The 19,736-nt window shown below is 59.8% G+C and overlaps 1 protein-coding gene across 2 annotated transcripts in view; it reads left to right on the top strand.

The window, feature by feature from the left end:
- Window positions 1–19,736, top strand: part of PPP6R2 (protein phosphatase 6 regulatory subunit 2) — a 79,636-nt gene that overhangs the window by 23,333 nt on the left and 36,567 nt on the right. For both annotated transcript variants that reach the window (XM_084272722.1, XM_084272723.1), the window contains exons 2-7: window positions 10,588–10,720; window positions 12,595–12,841; window positions 13,902–14,088; window positions 14,568–14,705; window positions 17,632–17,697; window positions 18,690–18,802. In XM_084272722.1, the coding sequence (XP_084128848.1) occupies window positions 12,615–12,841; window positions 13,902–14,088; window positions 14,568–14,705; window positions 17,632–17,697; window positions 18,690–18,802 (731 nt within the window). In that variant the 5' untranslated portion in view covers window positions 10,588–10,720; window positions 12,595–12,614. The remainder of the gene's footprint in view (window positions 1–10,587; window positions 10,721–12,594; window positions 12,842–13,901; window positions 14,089–14,567; window positions 14,706–17,631; window positions 17,698–18,689; window positions 18,803–19,736) is intronic.

Raw genomic sequence — 19,736 nt, forward strand, 5'->3', positions numbered from 1 at the left:
CATGGAGACCTTCAGGGAGCACAGAGACCTTCAGGAGACCTTCAGGAAGCGTGGAGACATTCAGGAGATCTTCATGGAGCACAGAGACCTTCAGGAGACCTTCAGGAAGCGTGGAGACATTCAGGAAGTGTGGAGACCTTCAGGAGATCTTCAGGAAGTGTGGAGACCTCCAGGAAGCATGGAGACCTTCAGGAGACCTTCATGGAGCACAGAGACTTTCAGGGAGCACAGAAACCTTCAGGTTCCTTCTCCAGAGCTGTTACCTGGAGCGTGGGCAGTGTCTGTGCAGTGAGCTGGTTAAACTGGGAAGAGCTTTTCTAACTAAATGGTGCTGTAGGAATGGGATGAAGCCAACAGGAGCCCCAGTACCTTTTCAGCTGGTAGATTTACTGGGGGCTGATTCCTTCTGGCAGGTGGGGCTGGTGTGGAAGCTGCCCAGGAGCTCAGCAGCCTTGGTGGTGCAAAACATGTTCCTGCTGCAGCTCTCCAGATGCCTTCTTCTGGCTGGTTAGCCAGGAGCTCCTGGAACAGGGACCAGGCAGCCTCCCAGGGCTCCTTTTGTTGCTCTGCTGTGGTGTTCTGCCTGTCTCCTCCCAGCTTCCCACCCACCCCAGGCCCAGGACCGTGGTGGTGTTGGCACTGGGGCTGCCAGAGCTGCTGTGGAGGATCTGGAACTGGATGGGGTTTTCCCATTTACTCTGTAAAGTTGTTTCTCTGGTGGCACAGGAGGAAATGTCCTTCCTGGAGCTCCTGTTCCACAAGGTGAGCTGCAGGGACAGAGATGCACGAGCAGGTGGTGTAGCTGGGAAGCCCCAGTGAAGGAGGAGAGGTGAGGTGGGGTGAAGCAGAAGAGCCTCACAGGCTTCTCAGGAAGCTTAACAGGGCCAAGGGCAGAGTCCTGCCCATGGGACACAACAAGCCCCGGCAGCTCCAGGCTGGGGCAGAGCGGCTGGAGAGCTGCTGGGAGAAGGAGCTGGGGGTGTGGGGTGAGCTCAGCCTGCCCAGGAGCCAGCAGTGTGCCCGGGGGGCCAGGAAGGCCAAGGGCAGCCTGGCTTGTGTCAGAGCCAGCGTGGCCAGGAGGGCTGGGGAGGGGCTTGTGCCCCTGGGCTGGGCACTGGGGAGGCTGCAGCTGGAGTGCTGGGTCCAGTTCTGGGCTCCTCAGCACCAGAAGGACATGGGGGTCCTGGAGCGAGTGCAGAGAAGGGCAACCAGGCTGGGGAAGGGGTTATCCAGGCCTGGAGGTTGGTGTCCCTGCCTGTGGCAGGGGGTTGGAGCTCTGGGACCCTTGGGGTCCCTCCCAACCCAGCCCAGTCTGGGATTCTGGGATCTCAAAGGTCTTTTCCAACCTGGTGACTCTGGGATTCTCTGACTGTGCTTGCAGAGGAGACTTTCCTGCATCTTTCTGTGTGGTTCTTGGGAACAAACCCAGGTGAGAGCAGGGCTGATGTTCTGGAGGAACAGGCAGTGTGGTGTGGTGGTTGGGGCTGGTTTGACTTTACCCTGAGGAGTGTTTGAGTTCCTGGCCAAGGGCTGCCCTTCCCAGCAGCTCGTTAGCGCGGTAACGACCCGAAGCAGCTCTGCAGACAGAGCTCCTGAGCTCCCAGGGTGCCTGGTGAGCTTTCATCCCTTCCAGCTGTGGATCTGGTGGCCAGATTGGTGCGTGCTGCAGCCTGTGAGGGCACTTTGGGGAAGCATCAGGGGCATGGACAGTGCTTCCTGAGCTCCTGGGTGTAGCTGGGGCGTGGGGCACAGACCTGAGAGGTGATGTGGGGATGGAGGCAGAGCCCAGGAGCTGAGCTGAGCTGAGCAGTTGTCACTGTTGTTTGGTTGCCATCCATGAATTTAATGCTGAGTTGTGGTGTTCAGAGTGTGTTGTCTGTGGTGAGGACATCGGTGTGACTGTGGGTTGGTGCTTTTGGTTAGACCCAGGGTGGTTCCATGGTGATTTGTGCCTTGCTGGCAGAGTGTTTTGGGTCAGGGGGGTTCTCCTGCCCCTCTTCTCTGCCCTGGGGGGCCTCATCAGGAATGGGGTGTGTGGGTCTGGGCTCCCCAGGGCAGGAAGGACAGGAGAGGGGACAGCAAAGGGCTGTGGGGGTGCTGAGGGCACCAGGACATCTCTGGGGCAGAGAGGCTGAGGGACTCGGGGCTGCTCAGCCCGGGGAAGAGAAGCCTGAGGGGGATCTGCTCAGTGCTGAGCAACCCCTGAAGGGTGGGCTCAGGAGGAGGGGTCAGGCTGTGTTCAGGGGGGCCCAGGGACAGGTCAAGGGGCCGTGGGCACAGACTGGAGCAGAGGAAGCTCCCCCTGAGCCTGAGGAGGAACTTGTGTGCTGGGAGGGTGGCAGAGCCCTGGGCCAGGCTGCCCAGAGAGGCTGGGGAGTCTCCCTCCTCCTCTGGAGACGCTCAGACCCTGTGACCCTGGGCGCTGTCCTGTGCAGCTCGAGGGGACCCTGCCCTGGGGGGTGGCACAGGGGGGTCTCCAGAGGTCCCTCCAGCCCCCACCAGTCTGGGGTTCTGTTTTCTGGTGAGCACATGGTGAGGCCCTGGGCAGGACACTGGGGAAGGCAGCCCCAGCTGTGCCACAGCTGCCTCACTGGGTATCTCTATTTGGCACTGGGGTGGGCACACCAAGGGCCTGGGCTGCTGCTGCAGGGGAGGAGCTGTGGCAGTGTGAATGCAGAGACTGGCTGGAGCTGCTCTAGAGCTGCAGTTCTCAACAACCTCTTCTCTCCTTCGCTGGAGAAGGGGCCCAGGGGAACCTCAGGAGGTTCAGCAGAGCCAAGGGCAGGGTCCTGCCCCTGGGCTGGGACAACCCCCGTTATCCATCCAGGGCAGGAGGTGAGGGGCTGGAGAGCAGCCCTGAGGGAAAGGACTTGGGGGACTGGTGGGGGAGAAGCTGGACAGGAGCCACCAAGGTGCATCTGCAGCCCAGAAGGGCAACCCCATCCTGGGCTGCATCCCAGGAGTGTGGGCAGCAGATGGAGAGGGGATTGTCCCCTCTGCTCTGCTCTGGGGACACCTCACCTGCAGTGCTGGGTCCAGCTCTGGAGCCCTCAGCACTAAGAGGACATGGAGCTGTTGGAGTGTGTCCAGAGGAGCCACAGAGATGATCCCAGGGCTGGAGCAGCTCTGCTGTGAAGCCAGGCTGGGAGAACTGGGCTGGCTCAGCCTGGAGAAGAGAAGGCTCTGGGGGCACCTCCCAGCCCCTTCCAGTCCCTGAGAGGTGCCTGTAGGAAGCTGGGAAGAACTGTTCCCAGGGCCTGGAGTGGTGGGACCAGGGGGATGGGTTAAACTGGGACAGGGGAGGTTGAGGTTGGGGATGAGGGGAAAGCTCTTCCCTCTGAGGGGGGTGGGTCACTGGGTGCCCAGAGAGGTGGGGGAGGCCCCATCCCTGGAGACACCCAAGGTCAGGCTGGATGGGGCTCTGAGGGACCTGCTCCAGTGAAGATGTCCCTGTCACTGCAGGGTGGGATGAGGTGGGATCCAAAGGTCCCTTCCCACCTTACAGATGAGTCTGTGAATTAGAAGCTCTGGCTGTAGACAGGGCAGGTCACTGTTTGAGGACTCCCTGGTGCCTGAGGTGGCTCCTTCCTCCAGCCCCTCTGCCCCTCTCCAAGGAGCCCGTCTGTCTGCGCCGCGCGTAGGAGCCCAGGTTTTGGGTGGTATTTTTATCCAGGGATGTGTCTCCTGGAAATAGCTGCCTTGGGCTCCATGTGATTCCTCCTGCCCTGGCAGGGGCTCTGCAGTTGCTGTGCTGACAGTTGCCGTCCTGCCCCCGCGGCGCCGAGGTGCCTGTGCCACGGTGGGGCCTCGGGGTCGAGGCGCTGAGCAGCCGTTTCTCAGTCACCCCGGATGCTCTGGAGCAAAACTAGAACTTCAGTCTGGGTAGGAGGTGTTGAAGGTCCTTCCTTGTGCCTCCCAGCCTAATCCCAGACTCACAGAGCTGTGTAGGGCCCCCCAGAGCCCCTGGGGTCCCACCCCCTGCCCAAGCAGGGTCCCTAGGACAGGGGCTGGGGTCTCTGCAGAGAAGGAGACTCCACACCCCCTGGGCAGCCTGTCCCAGGGCTCCCTCACCCTCACTGGGAAGAAGTTCTTCCCCACAGTGGGGGGAACTCCCTGGGCTCCAGCTTGAGCCCATCGCCCCTTGTCCTGTCCCCACAGACACTGAGCAGAGGCTGCCCATGGCCCCTGGGTCCCACCCTTCAGCTCTTGAGAACCAGTGATCAGATCCCCTCTCAGGCTCTTCTCTGCAGGCTGAACAGCCCCAGCTCCCTCAGCCTTTCCTCCCAGGGGAGATGCTCCAGGCCCTTCAGCATCCCTGTCCCTCCTCTGGACTCTCTCCAGGAGATCCCTGGCTGGTTGATCCCAGGGAGCCCAGACCTGGACACAATATTCCAGGTGGGCCCTGCTGCACAGCTGACCCACACCTCCCGGAGACTCCAGCACTGGCAGACAACAGCCACAGTGCAGGTACAGCTGCTCCTGTGCTTTGTGTCAAGGATGAGGAGAAACCCAAGTTCTGCTCTCCAGAGTCCTGGGGAGACTTTGGGTTCTCCCCACGAGGACTTGGATAAATATGGGTGATTCTCAAGTTGGTGCCATTGCTGGTCCAGAGCCCAACACAAGGAGGATGTGGGGCTGTTGGAGAGGGGTCAGAGGAGCCCTGGGGATGCTCAGAGGCTGGAGCAGCTCCCCATGGAGAGAGGCTGAGGGAGCTGGGCTGGGTCAGCCTGGAGAAGAGAAGGCTGTGGGGGGACCTCCCTGCAGCCTCCCCGTCCCTGAAGGGACCCCAGGAACAGGAGGGGAATGGGCTTGTTAAAGGGCAGAGACTGGCAGGACAAGGGGCTGGAGTGAAGCTGGAGGAGGGAAGGGGCAGAGGAGAGACTGGGGGGAGGTTCTGTGCAGAGAGAGTGGTGAGGGGCTGGAAGGGGCTGCCCGGAGAGGGGGTGGGTGCCCCGTCCCTGGGGGTGTCCAAGGCCAGGTTGGCTGGGGCCCTGGGCACCCTTGTGTAGCTCCAGGCCTGGAGGTTGGTGTCCCTGCCTGTGGCAGGGGGCTGGAGCTCTGGGACCCTTGGGGTCCCTCCCAGCCCAGCCCAGGCTGGGATTCTGGGATTGGTACGAGCAGAGTCGCCCTGAGGGAGCTTCAGGGTGCATCAACAGGCCTTGGAGTGGGTGGCTTGAGTCTTTAGAGCATGCCCTGGATTTTGGAGGGTGTTTACCCAGCTCCCCTGGAAAATTGGGCCCTTTTTAGGCAACTTGGGTTGTGCAGCCAGAAAACTCTTGGGAACCCAAATTACCAAACGTCTTGGGGATAAAAATACTGGAGATGTCAGCTCCTGGGAGGTAGAGCGTGGTGTTATGTATGAAGCTGGCAGCTTTCCTCTGCTCCCCCAGCTCCTGGGTGGCTTGTCAGGCTCTGGAGCTGGCTCTCAGCTGACTCTGTACCAGCTCAGTGGTGGGATGGAGCCGTGTGCTCTGTTGATGGCAGGAGAATGGGGTGAAGTGACCCTGTCCCCAGCCCTGTGAACCATCAGGCTTCAGCCTGCGGCTCCTGCAGCTGGGTGAGGAGGGCAGGAGCCTGCTCAGGCCCTTCCCTGCTCCTGCCCACGATCCCTTGGAGGCTCCAGCTTATCTCCAGCCAGTGGATAAAGCTGATAAAGCTCCATCCTTGATTTCCTGCTGTGCCGCAGCCCTGGTGCCGTCCGGCTGCTGCTGCTGTAAATAACCACATGGGACCATCCAGCTTCTGGTTCTCTGGCTGTGCCCGACCTTGTGCCTGGGACCTCCTGCAGCCTGTTGTGTCTGACCCCACAGAGTCCCCAGGCTGGAAAAGCCCTTTGAAGATCATCCAGACCAACCAATCCCATCCTGTGCTGCCCCAGCTCCCTGAGCACCTCATCTCCCCTCTGTTCAACACCCCCAGGGCTGGGGACTCAGCCCCTCCCTGGGCAGCCTGTGCCACAGCCCCACAACTCTGCCAGGGAAGAACTTTGCCCTCCCAGCTGAGCTGACCCTGCCCTGGGGCAGCTTGAGCCCATTGCCCCTCGGCCCAGCTCCTGGCCCCTGGCTGCAGAGACCATCGCCCACCTCTCTGCACCCTCCTGCCAGGGCAGGGCAGGGCAGGGCAGGGCAGGGGGGAGAAGGGCTCCCCTCAGCCTCCTCTTGCCCAGGCTCAGCACCCCCAGCTCCCTCAGCCGCTCCTGGGAAGCTTTGCTGCTCTCCAGCCCCTTCCCCAGCCTGGTTGCCCTTCTCTGCACTCGCTCCAGGACCCCCATGTCCTTCTGGTGCTGAGGAGCCCAGAACTGGACCCAGCACTCCAGCTGCAGCCTCACCAGTGCCCAGCCCAGGGGCACAAGCCCCTCCCCAGCCCTCCTGGCCACGCTGGCTCTGACACAAGCCAGGCTGCCCTTGGCCTTCCTGGCCCCTGGGCAGTGGCAGTGTCTCTTCCACCCTGCCATGTGCCACACAGCTCTGAGGAGGCTCCAGCTCTGTCCCCACCACCCGCTGGCTCTGCGGATGGGGCAGCTCCTGGGAGAAACATGCAGGGTGCTTGGCCAGGAGTTTAAAATAGCTCCTGCTCTGGGCTGCTTCTATAATTACCAGGATCATTTCATCTATCTCATGATTTGCATATCACTTTGCAAGTGGCCAGATGGAGAGGAAAATAAGTTCTCAGTGGCTCTGAACCTGAATTTCTCAGGGGTGTTTTGAAGTGATGTTGGCTGGGGGGGTCGTGCCTGTGGGGGCTGAGACGTGGAGTGCAGAGCCTGGGACCTGGTGTCGGCGTGTGGGGCAGGAGGAGCAGGCTGGCTGCTCTCAGCTCAGTGGGAGATGGATTCCAAGCAGAGCAGAGAATGGCACATGCTTTGTAGTCTCTGGAGATGAGAGGGTAGAAACCCAGGGGGATTGCTGGGGGGGAGTTCTGTGCAGAGAGAGTGGTGAGGGGCTGGAAGGGGCTGCCCAGAGAGGGGGTGGGTGCCCCGTCCCTGGGGGTGTCCAAGGCCAGGTTGGCTGGGGCCCTGGGCACCCTTGTGTAGCTCCAGGCCTGGAGGTTGGTGTCCCTGCCTGTGGCAGGGGGCTGGAGCTCTGGGACCCTTGGGGTCCCTCCCAGCCCAGACCAGACTGGGATTCTGGGATTCTCTGCAGTCCTGAGGGGTGTCACAGTGTGTGTAAAAGGTTTCAGCTGATGTAAAAGGTTGGACAGAGTTAATCTCGCTTGATGCTTCTGATATGGAAGTAACAGTGATATGAATAACCTTGCTTGGTGCTTCTGATATGAAGGAAGCAGTGGGAAGACTTCAAGTTCCTTTAAAAATAGCAGCTTTTTGTGTGGTGTTACCCAAACCTGCTCGTGCTCTTGTCAGAGGCTCCCGTCCTGCTGGCTGCAGCGAGGTGCCACCAGTACGTGTGGGGAAGGCCAGATCCAGCTTGGCTCTTAGAACAGCCAGCCAAAGCTCTGTTCAGGAGTTAAGGTAACCCAAAGGTGTATTTTAAGTAGGACTTCTCATTCCCCTCAGTGTTTTCCTCTTCTTCCCAGGGAAATAATCCTCCTGTACCAGTAGCTAAGGGAACTCACTGCTGGGAAGGGGTGTCCCAGCCTCTGGGTGCTGTGGGGCAGTTCCCTTCTCCCCACACCCCCTTGAGCAGCAGGTACCAAAGCAGGAGGAGCCCAAGGAGAGCTTTTGGCTCACCCACGACTTCCTACACCCACTGGCTTTTGGGTGCCTTGGTGTCTTAAGGGAGCACCCCAGCGCTCCCAGTGCCCACGCTGCTGCCTGGGTTGGGATGTAGCTGATTCTGCAGGCTCAGTGGGTGGGTCTGAGTTGCCCTTCTCCAGCTGGGATGCTGAGGAGGCTGTTGGCCCAGGGCTGAGCCCTTTCCACGTGGCCCTGGGGAGGTGGGTGCAGCCAGGGGTGCAGGGCCAGGACCTGCCAGTCCTTTCGGCGTGGTGCCTGTACTGTCTCTGCCTGTCCATTACCACGTGTGCTGCCTTGGCACCAGCTACCCAGGGTAATCAGGGTGCCTCTGAGAGGTTGTGCAGGTCCTTCAGCAGGTGGAAGTTCTCTGAAGAGGGCTCAGGAGACAGTTGAGAAGCTTGACTTGCTGAGGCTTGACTTGCTAAGGCTTAACTTGCTAAAGCTTGACTTGCTAAACCTTGACTTGCTAAGGCATAAACCCTCTTTTGGAGGCATTGTAGAGGTTTGTGTAGTAGGTTTCAGACTGCTCATTGATGATCTTTTCTTAGTTATCCCAGTGGATTCCCTAAAAAGGCTGTGGAGCTCCTCTGAGAGCCCCCTTGGCTGCAGGACCATGAGGTGCTGGGGAGGACGGGCTCTGAGTGCTCACAGGGTGTTTGAGGAGCTGCATGAGGGGCACACAGCCACTTCCAGTGACGTGGGGTGTTTGGAAACACAACACTCCAGGCCCCTCCTTGGTGTGTTGTGTCCAGGTCTGGGCTCCCTGGGATCAACCAGCCAGGGATCTCCTGGAGAGAGTCCAGAGGAGGGACAGAGATGCTGAAGGGGCTGGAGCATCTCCCCTGTGAGGAGAGGCTGAGGGAGCTGGGGCTGTTCGCCCTGAGTGCTGCTTGATGACTGGGGCTGTACATCAGCCCTCTCCTGAATCCCCTTGGATTTCACTCACACCAAACAGTGGGCAGGACACTGGGGTGTTTTGCCAGTGATTCCAAAGTGGGTTTGATCCTTTTCTGCTTTGCTGGTTCCTGGGGCTGTGTGGGAGGTTGGGCTGGTGTGTGGTGGCTTCGGGGACGGGCTCGCTCGGTGATGCTGAACAGGAGCCCCATCAGCCTCCTGGTCTCCATGGAGCAGTGGAGAGCCAGGGGCATCCTGGCTTCTGTCAGAAATAGTGTGGCCAGTGGGGCTGGGCACAGGCTGCCCAGGGAGGGGGCTGAGTCCCCAGCCCTGGGGGTGTTGACCAGAGGGGAGATGAGGTGCTCAGGGAGCTGGGGCAGCACAGGATGGGATTGGTTGGACTCCAGGGGCTCCCAGGGCTTTTCCAGCCTGGGGATCCTGGGATTGCTGCTGTGTTCCCTCCCAACACACCAGCTTTGACACACAGCATGGGCAAGCAGTCAAAGTAAATTAGGGTGGATGCTCCCCACCTTCCCCCAGTGAGTTGGGTCTCCCCCCATGTTAACCAGTGACACACCAGACACGAGCCAGCCTGTCCCTCAGCACACCCAGGCAGAAGGCCAGGCTGGCATCAAACCAGGCACAGGTCATGGACACCAAAGCCTCTCCTTTCTAACAGGAGCGATCACCCACCTCAAAATAACAGCCAGGGGGAGGAACAACAGGGTTTCTCCTCTTTGTATCAGTAATTACTTAATTGAGGTGCAATATTCACCCAAAGCTGAAGAGATGGATTGGAACAGTGCTCACAGCTCTGCTGTGCACATCAAGGCTGTGAATTCACCTCCCTCCCTCAGCGTGTGTCCTACAGACTCTTTTAGACACAACAGTGAAGATAAAGTGGTGCCACACAGACTTCAGTCACAGCCTGAGGCCCAGGAACCAGGGGGCTGCGCTGGAAACAGGCTGAACTTCTCCTAAGAAACAGCTGTACACGTGGGATGGGGTCAGAATCCAGCACCAGGCCTGACAGAGGCTGGGAGGAGCTCCAGGCTGGGGCAGAGCGGCTGGAGAGCTGCTGGGAGAAGGAGCTGGGGGTGTGGGGTGAGCTCAGCCTGCCCAGGAGCCAGCAGTGTGCCCGGGGGGCCAGGAAGGCCAAGGGCAGCCTGGCTTGTGTCAGAGCCAGCGTGGCCAGGAGGGCTGGGGAGGGGCTTGTGCCCCTGGGCTGGGCACTGGGGAGGCTGCAGCTGGAGTGCTGGGTCCAGTTCTGGGCTCCTCAGCACCAGAAGGACATGGGGGTCCTGGAGCGAGTGCAGAGAAGGGCAACCAGGCTGGGGAAGGGGCTGGAGAGCAGCAAAGCTTCCCAGGAGCGGCTGAGGGAGCTGGGGGTGCTGAGCCTGGGCAAGAGGAGGCTGAGGGGAGCCCTTCTCCCCCCTGCCCTGCCCTGGCAGGAGGGTGCAGAGAGGTGGGCGATGGTCTCTGCAGCCAGGGGCCAGGAGCTGGGCCGAGGGGCAATGGGCTCAAGCTGCCCCAGGGCAGGGTCAGCTCAGCTGGGAGGGCAAAGTTCTTCCCTGGCAGAGTTGTGGGGCTGTGGCACAGGCTGCCCAGGGAGGGGGCTGAGTCCCCAGCCCTGGGGGTGTTGAACAGAGGGGAGATGAGGAGCTCAGGGAGCTGGTTTAGCTCAGGATGGGATTGGTTGGACTTGATGATCTTCAAAGGGCTTTTCATACCTTATGACTCTGACTCTCCAGCCAGGCACCAGCTCAGTGCTGAGCCCTGTGGGGAGGGGGCCCTTATCCGCTCCCTTCTCAGTGCTTTGGGCAAGTGAGGGTCCCAGTTTGCCCACTGCTACACTGGGCATCCCTGGCAGGAGCGTGTCCAGCACGGCTCTGTGAGGACTGTCCGTGGTTCCAGTCCTGCTCTGAGGAACCTCTGGGCTGCTGGGGGAGGTGGAACCTCTGGCCTCGATGCCCTGTGGGTGACAGTGGCTGTTGTTGCAGGAGAGGAGGCGTGAGGGAGGCCTGGCCCTGGATGAAGAGCATTTCCTGAGGCTGGATCCACTCCAGGAACCGTAACCCAAATGTGTCTCTGTCCGCGGAGGAGAGTCCACGTTTGAAATAACCCCTGCTGAAGGTACACACAGCTTCCCTTCCCCTTCCCCTTTGCCTTCCCTTTGCCTTCCCTTTCCCTTTCCCTTTCCCTTTCCCTTTCCCTTTCCCTTTCCCTTTCCCTTTCCCTTTCCCTTTCCCTTTCCCTTTCCCTTTCCCTTTCCCTTTCCCTTTCCCTTTCCCTTTCCCTTTCCCTTTTCCCCTTTCCCCTTTTCCCTTTCCCTTCCCTTCCCTTTTCCTTCCCTTCCCTTTTCCTTCCCTTCCCCTTCCCTTCACCTTTCCCTCCCGTTTCCCTTTCCTTCCCTTTCCCTTCTGCTGTCTGAGGGGGACTGGTGGTGTCCGTGGGGCTGTCCTGTGGTGTCCATGGGGCTGTCCTGTGGTGTCCGTGGGGCTGTCCTGCAGTGAGCTGTGGGGCTGTCCTGTGGTGTCTGTGGGGCTGTCCTGCAGTGAGCTGTGGGGCTGTCCTGCAGTGAGCTGTGGGGCTGTCCTGTGGTGTCCATGGGGCTGTCCTGTGGTGTCTGTGGGGCTGTCCTGTGGTGTCTGTGGGGCTGTCCTGCAGTGAGCTGTGGGGCTGTCCTGCAGTGAGCTGTGGGGCTGTCCTGTGGTGTCCATGGGGCTGTCCTGTGGTGTCTGTGGGGCTGTCCTGTGGTGTCTGTGGGGCTGTCCTGTGGTGTCTGTGGGGCTGTCCTGCAGTGAGCTGTGGGGCCGTCCTGTGGTGTCTGTGGGGCTGTCCTGTGGTGTCTGTGGGGCTGTCCTGCAGTGAGCTGTGGGGCTGTCCTGCAGTGAGCTGTGGGGCTGTCCTGTGGTGTCCGTGGGGCTGTCCTGCAGTGAGCTGTGGGGCTGTCCTGTGGTGTCTGTGGGGCTGTCCTGCAGTGAGCTGTGGGGCTGTCTGTCTGTGGTCACACTGCTCAGGTTGGTTGTTGATCCTGCAGCCTGGTCATGGGCCTGGGACTCCCTAAAACCGGGTTTAACTGGTGAGTGGTCCTCAAAAACTGCCCTAATTTCATGTCAGCAGCCCGTGGGAAGGAGATGGAGCTTCTCTTTGTCTTCCTGGTGGCTCTTTACTTCCTGGTGTGTCTCTCTACTCCCTGGTGGCTCTCTACTTCCTGGTGTGTCTCTCTACTTCCTGGTGTCTCTCTACTTCCTGGTGGCTCTTTACTTCCTGGTGTGTCTCTCTACTTCCTGGTGTGTCTCTCTACTTCCTGGTGGCTCTCTACTTCCTGGTGGCTCTTTACTTCCTGGTGTCTCTCTCTCCTTCCTGGTGGCTCTCTCCTTCCTGATGGCTCTCTACTCCCTGGTGGCTCTCTCTACTTCCTAGTGGCACTCTACTTCCTGGTAGCTTCCTCTACATCTTGGTAGCTCTCTCTACTCCCTGGTGGCTCTCTCTACTCCCTGGTGTCCCTTTCCTTCATGATACCAGCTCAGCACCCTCTGATACCAGCTCGTGCTGGCGATGGCTGTGGAGGTTTGGGATGGAGCAGGTGGAGGGCAGACACCCCCTCACCTGGTCCCTGGCCTTTCTGGAACAACAGCCCTTTCTAGACCCAGCTGTGGTGTGAGAGCAGGTGGGGTTGTGAGCTCAGGGCAGCGCTGGGTCTCTGGGGTTGGGCCCCGTGGGCTCTGGGGGTCCCTGCCCACCCCTGTGAGTCTGTGTGCCAGCCTGTGCACAGCCCAGTGAGTCCTTTCCATGAGGGGAGGTGCTCTCTGGCTGTCCTCTCACCCTGCTCACACCCTCAGGCAGCTCAGGGGTGTCCGGTGGCACCACGGAGTCGTGGTGGGTCTGTGGTGTGAGAAGCTCTTGGCTGAGTCAGCGGGCTTCACCCAGCAGCTCTGTTGAGGGGTGCACAGGAGGGGCAGGCAGCAAGGGCAGAGCATTCACTGCTGCTCCTGTGTCTGCAGCTAAGTTGTGTCCCACCAACATGTTCTGGAAGTTCGATTTGAACACGACATCGCATGTGGACAAGCTGCTGGATAAAGAAGATGTGACCCTTCAGGAGCTGATGGATGAAGATGACATCTTGCAGGAGTGCAAGGCTCAGAACCGCAAGCTGCTGGACTTCCTCTGCCAGCAGCAGTGCATGGAGGAGCTGGTCACCCTCATCACCCATGAGCCCCCCGTGGACATGGATGAGAAGGTCCGATTCAAGTAGGTACCTGTTTGCTGTCCTACGCCAGGAAAAGGCAGTGGGGGGTCTTGAGGGTGGGGATGGAACCTTTTCAGTCTGGGGGGGAAAGGCTCTGGGGGCTGTGAGATGCTTCACAGCCTTTTGATATGGGTTGTGGACTTTGAGAAGTTCTTCTCTGTTTGGAATGGCTTCATGGGGGGGTTGCCTACAAAACACACTTGCTGTTCCTTGAGAGCTGTGCAGGACCTGGATGGAGGGATTGAGTGTTCCCCCAGTCAGTTTGGGGGTGACACTAAGCTGGGAGGAAGTGTTGATCTGCCTGAGGGTGGGGAGGCTCTTCAGAGGGGTCTGACCAGGCTGGAGCCATGGGCTGAGCCCAAGGGGCTGAGGTTCACCAGGGCCAAGGGCAGAGTCCTGCCCATGGGCCACAACAACCCCCGGCAGCTCCAGGCTGGGGCAGAGCGGCTGGAGAGCTGCTGGGAGAAGGAGCTGGGGGTGTGGGGTGAGCTCAGCCTGCCCAGGAGCCAGCAGTGTGCCCGGGGGGCCAGGAAGGCCAAGGGCAGCCTGGCTTGTGTCAGAGCCAGCGTGGCCAGGAGGGCTGGGGAGGGGCTTGTGCCCCTGGGCTGGGCACTGGGGAGGCTGCAGCTGGAGTGCTGGGTCCAGTTCTGGGCTCCTCAGCACCAGAAGGACATGGGGGTCCTGGAGCGAGTGCAGAGAAGGGCAGGGGAAGGGGGACCACCCTGGGGGTGTCCAAGGCCAGGTTGGCTGGGGCCCTGGGCACCCTTGTGTAGCTCCAGGCCTGGAGGTTGGTGTCCCTGCCTGTGGCAGGGGGTTGGAGCTCTGGGACCCTTGGGGTCCCTCCCAGCCCAGCCCAGGCTGGGATTCTGGGATACACCACAGGGAACAGCGTTCCCTCAAAATGAGCCATTAATGCCCATGACCCTTGTTCCTCACAGGTTTGGGTTCCCCCCCACCCCAGGAAGGGTGATCCTCCTGCTCCTGACTTCCCCAGTTTACTCCAGGAGTGTTTCCTTGGGAGTTCTGCCTTGACCCTGGGTTGTTGTGCTTCTGCCCTTCCAGGTACCCGAACACGGCCTGCGAGCTGCTGACCTCGGACGTGCCGCAGATCAACGACAAGCTGGGAGGGGACGAGACCCTGCTCAACATCCTCTACGACTTCCTGGACCACGAGCCCCCTCTGAACCCCCTGCTTGCCAGTTTCTTCAGTAAGACCATCGGGAATCTCATTGCCAGGAAGACGGAGCAGGTAGGGATGGGCTTGGTCCTGCGCTGGGGTCTGTGTGGTGGGAGCGCTGCTGCCGTGTGGGGCCTGGAGCATCTCCCCTGCCAGGAAAGGCTGAGTGAGCTCCTCCAGGACCCCCATGGCCTTCTGATGCTGAGGAGCCCAGAACTGCACCCAGCACTCCAGCTGCAGCCTCCCCAGTGCCCAGCCCAGGGGCTGGGATGAGCCCAAATCCCTGTTAGGGCCATGTTAGGAATCCCAGCCCAGGCTGGGATGCTTTGATTGCCCTCCCTCTGGTTGCTCACACTTCTGTGGGCTTCGCTGTGGTGTGGAGGGAAGCAGAGGTGGCTGAGGAAGTGACCTGCCTTGACCTGCAGAGGATTCCTCAGCCTGGTCAGGGTTTGTGCCAGGGTTGGTTGGTTGGTGGTTGGTTGGCACAAGGAAGGGGAGTCTCAGGAGTCGTGTGCCATGCCTGCCTCTGGTGACAGTGCTTTTCTTTCCAGGTGATTGCATTTCTAAGGAAAAAAGACCAATTCATTAGCCTGGTGCTGAAGCACATAGATACATCAGCCATGATGGACCTGCTGCTTCGGCTCATCAGCTGCGTGGAGCCCGCGACGCTGCGGCAGGACGTCCTGAATGTGAGAACCCAGCCTGGTGCTGGCTGGGGCTGGGAGCAGGGGGGTGGGGGTGTCCTAAGGAGGTGGGATTCCTTTGGTCAGGTGGTACTGGAGCAGCTCCTCTCCTGAGGACACTGTGTCTGGGTGCTGGAGCTGGTTCCTCTGGGTGCTGCAGCCTGTGTGTGGGTTGCCCAGCAGAGTGAGTCTGGGTTGGTCACAGGCAGCAGAGGCTTTTCAGGGTGTAACAGCCGCTCTTCAGCTGGGTTTGGGCTCTGGCAGAGGAGATGTGTGACCCTTCCTGGTGTTTGGACTCTCAGGCTGATCCCTTGGCACAGGAATTCGTTTAAGCCTTTGCTCTGCTCTGAGTTTTGGGGATGCTGTCTCATTTTAGGGGTGCTGTCTCATTTTAGGGGTGCTGTCTCCTTTTGGGGATGCTGTCTCATTTTAGGGGTGCTGTCTCATTTTAGGGGTGCTGTCTCATTTTAGGGGTGCTGTCTCCTTTTGGGGGTGCTGTCTCATTTTGGGGATGTTGTCTCCTTTTGGGGGTGCTGTCTCCTTTTGGGGGTGCTGTCTCATTTTAGGGGTGCTGTCTCCTTTTGGGGGTGCTGTCTCCTTTTGGGGATGCTGTCTCATTTTGGGGATGTTGTCTCCTTTTGGGGATGCTGTCTCCTTTTGGGGTGCTGTCTCCTTTTGGGGATGCTGTTTCCTTTGGGGGTGCTGTCTCCTTTTGGGGTGCTGTCTCATTTTGGGGGTGCTGTCTCATTTTAGGGGTGCTGTCTCCTTTTGGGGTGCTGTCTCATTTTGGGGATGCTGTCTCATTTTAGGGGTGCTGTCTCCCTTTGGGGGTGCTGTCTCCTTTTGGGGGTGCTGTCTCATTCCTTCTCCTTCCCCTTCCTCCCTACGACATGGTGGGGGGAAGGAGAAGGCACAAGACAGGCTCTGAGTTTACTTTACAGGGAGGATGAGCTTTTCTCCCTTCCCAGCCCAGGGTGGTCTCAGCCTCCCCAGCCCCCTCAGCAGGCAGATGCTCAGGGTTGGAGGTAAAACCTCCCTTCTGTCCCCGCTCAGTGCAGCAGGAGGGCGCCGTGCCGCACCGAAAACCGCCCCAGTCACCCTGCCCACACCAGGATTTGGCAGGATTCTGCTCCCTACATCTTGTGTGCCCAGAGCATCGTAGCTGAGCAGTGAATGGTCTTTGGGGGGGCTCAGGAGGGATGATTCCTGTTGCTCCCTGGCTCCTCTCAGCCTTCCTGGGTGCAGTGTGGTGCCCACACAGAAGCTGTGGGTGCAAGTCCATCCTCACGGGCCCGTTTGGGCATCAGCCTGTGAAAGGAGCTCTTCAGCTTTGACATCAAGTAGCAAGATGGGAGGTGAAAGCCTTCAGGGGGGTCTGATGGAGGAGAACAGTGGTGGAGGAGTCTCCAGGAGAGGAACCAGCTTTGCAGGAAAGGCCCAAGCCCACCCCAGCCCGTGGTGGCCCAAGGGGTGAGGGCAGGGGTTGCTCCTCTCCACCAGCACTGGTGAGATCCATCAGGGTACTGGGGCTGTGATACACAGATGGCACAGTAGTGTGACACAACATCACTGCCAAGATGAAAGCAGTTACTCTTTCTTCTGATGTTAAAATGGCATTTTAACTGCCTAGTGTTTCTCCTGGATGGGTGGCTTCCATCCAGGATGGGTGGCTTCCATCCAGGGTAGGTGGCTTCCATCCAGGGTGGGTGGCTTCCACCCAGGACAGGTGGCTTCCACCCAGGACAGGTGGCTTCCACCCAGGACAGGTGGCTTCCCTCCAGGAACCCTCCACAGATGACCCACATGCAACTGGGCAGCTCTGGATCGGGTATATTTAACCCCATCCTGTTGGGTTCCTTCCACCTCCTTCCACACAGCCAGAAGAACAAACCCAAACTGAAGAGCCAGCTGGCACAGGGGGTGCTCCTGGAGGAATTCTTCCCCAATTAGTCTTCAAACAAGTGTTGTCCCCAAGCATTTAAAGATGGGATGGTGTAAGGACTTGTCCAAAAGCCAGGAGGTAGGGGCAGTCCTGAGATTTGGGATTGGATGTGCAGAGAGGGCACTTCCCAGCAGCTTTGGCAATATATTGGGAAACCTGAATCTCCAGAAAAGTTCTATTTCTATTTTGATTTTTGGTGGGGATGAGGAAGAAGAGTCAGGCTTCGTGGGCTGCTCTCACCTTCCAGCACATCAGGGGAGAGACCCCTTGGTGAGGCAGGAGCTGGCAGGAACCTGGGTGGCCCATTGTCCTGGAGCAGTCGTGGTGTTTCCCTGGGCACCTCGGGCAGGGGTTGGGCTCTTTGGAGTCGTAGCAGGAGGAAACACATTACTGGTTTCTCAGGAACTGGTGCAGCTGGTGGCTGAGCTTCCCAAGTTCTCACTCCTGCTTAAGCCACTCTTCCTCCCTCCTACCTGCTGCACCTGGGGGGAACGTGGTCCCTGGAGCAGTGTGGTACCTGTCATGCTGTGCACCTGTCCATCTGTCCTCTGAGCTGCTCAGAGCTGCACCCCTTCGTTTGTGGGCTCCTAATTAGCTTCTTGCACCGTGTCCTGTGTGCTGTCATCTTCTGTTAAACAGCTCCCAGTTGATTGATGCTTGTGTCCATATAGAACCCCTGACTGGTGTGGGTGGGCAGGACCCCAGAGCCCCCCAGTCTTCTTCCCAGTGAGGGTGAGGGAGCCCTGGGACAGGCTGCCCAGGGGGTGTGGAGTCTCCTTCTCTGGAGAGATCCCAGCCCCTGTCCTAGGGACCCTGCTTGGGCAGGGGGTGGGACCCCATGGGCTCTGGGGGGCCCTTCCCACCCCTACAATCCTGTAAGCAGAGGGGAAGGTCTGTCTGTCCCTCCCCACACACAGCACCTCACAGACCCTCTCACTTTGAATTCTGACATCAAACAAGGATTCTCTTCTCCTTTCCCTCTCCCTCCAGTGGCTGAACGAAGCGAAGATCATCCAGAGACTGGTGGAGCTCATCCACTCGAGCCAGGACGAGGACGTGAGTGTGGCCAGACTCGGGCTCCTCTCGGGGGGTCGCGGGTCCTGTCGGTCCAGAAGCAGCTCTGGGTCTGTTGGGTGACACCCAGGGGCCTTGGGAAGGAGATGGCTTGTGTGGGTGGACCATCCTCTCCCCTGGCCTGGGCACTGGTGAGGCTGCACCTCGAGTGCTGGGTCCAGTTCTGGGCTCCTCACCAGAGGACTGGGCTGGGCTGGGAGGGACCCCAAGGGTCCCAGAGCTCCAACCCCCTGCCACAGGCAGGGACACCAACCTCCAGGCCTGGAGCTACACAAGGGTGCCCAGGGCCCCAGCCAACCTGGCCTTGGACACCCCCAGGGACGGGGCACCCACCCCCTCTCTGGGCAGCCCCTTCCAGCCCCTCACCACTCTCTCTGCACAGAACTTCCCCCCAGTCTCTCCTCTCCCCCTTCCCTCCTCCAGCTTCACTCCAGCTCCTTGTCCTGCCAGTCTCTGCCCTTGAACAAGCCCATTCCCCTCCTGTTCCTGGGGTCCCTTCAGGGACGGGGAGGCTGCAGTGAGGTCCCCCCACAGCCTTCTCTTCTCCAGGCTGACCCAGCCCAGCTCCCTCAGCCTCTCTCCATAGGTAGGGGAGCTGCTCCAGCCCCCTGAGCATCCCCGGGGCTCCTCTGAAGGGGACTTCTGGGTTGTGCTGCCCTGTGTGGAGGCAGGAGGTCGGGGCTGGGCATCCCCAGAGCTCACAGCCCAACTCCAGACAGGATCCAAACCGAATCCTCGCTTCCAGTATCTTTACCCTCTTCAGATGGAGCTCAGGGAGAGCTGCTCTTTGAGTTTAAAGCCTGTTAATGCTCCTCCTGACCCCCCTCAGCGTTCTGTGTGTCAGATGAATCATCCAGAGCCCGTTGTTGTGAACGCTTGGGGTGGACTCAGCCCCTCACACTCCCCGCTGCGTTGGGTTGACACACCCAGACGAGGCCTTAGGCCTGACCTGTGCCCTATGTCGCTGTTCACAGAGGCAATCCAACGCTTCCCAGACCCTGTGTGATATCATAAGGCTGAGCAGAGACCAGAGCAATCAACTCCAGGATATACCTGAGCCTGATCCACTTCTCACAGCACTGGAATCGTAAGTACCTGCCAGGGGACTGTCGCCGAACTCCCTGTGCCCAGTGTTGCCACTCACTGGGAGCTCTCTGGAGGCCCAGGCTGTGTGGTAAGTACCCACAGGCCTTTGTTTAGCTCTTGACATCTGCACCAGCCATATAAAGCTGCCTGTAAATTGTAGCATCACTTGTCAGCCTCCCTGGGGAGGTTCTGCTGCCCTGTGTGGAGGCAGGAGGTCAGGGCTGGGCATCCCCAGAGCTCCCAGCGGGATTCGGGACAGGGCAGGACCAGTTCAGCCTGTTAAGGTGCTTGTGCTGGAGGAAGGGAGATGTGGTGGGGATGGGGAAATCCCTCAAGGACTGACCCTAAATTCCTGTGTTGGTGCTGTTCCTGGATGCCAGCTGGGACGGTGTCTGTCACACTCAGACACACACTGGTTGTCATCCCCCGCTGGTAGACACGTTGTGACCTACAGATGGACTTCAGGTCATCAGGTTCCTCTTCATCAGAAGGGGGAAGAAACTGCTGTGACAACAGGAGGGGTTTGTCACCACAGACCATCCAACTGGTGTGGGTGGGAAGGACCCCAGACCCGCCCCCCCCCCCCCCCCACAGTGTTCGCCCGCCATGGGCAGGGACACCCCCCCAGCCCAGGGTGCCCCCAGCCCCATCCAACCCGGCCCTGAGCACTGCCAGGGGTCCCGGGGCAGCCCCAGCTCCTCTGGGCACCCTGTGCCAGGGCCTCCCCCCTCCCCAGGAAGGGTTCCTGTCCCCCAGCCCCTCTCCATCCCCCTCCTGCAGCTGGAGGCCGTTCCCCTGGGCCTGGCCCTCCCTGCCCTGGGCACCAGCCCCTCTCCAGCTCTCCTGGAGCCCGAGTCACATAGAGGGTGCAGACGTTGACTCTCCATGTGTGGGGACCCAGAGTTGTGGGGCTGTGGCACAGGCTGCCCAGGGAG

Source organism: Gallinula chloropus, assembly GCF_964237585.1.
Source record: "Gallinula chloropus genome assembly, chromosome: 1".
Taxonomy (NCBI): Eukaryota; Metazoa; Chordata; class Aves; order Gruiformes; family Rallidae; genus Gallinula; species Gallinula chloropus.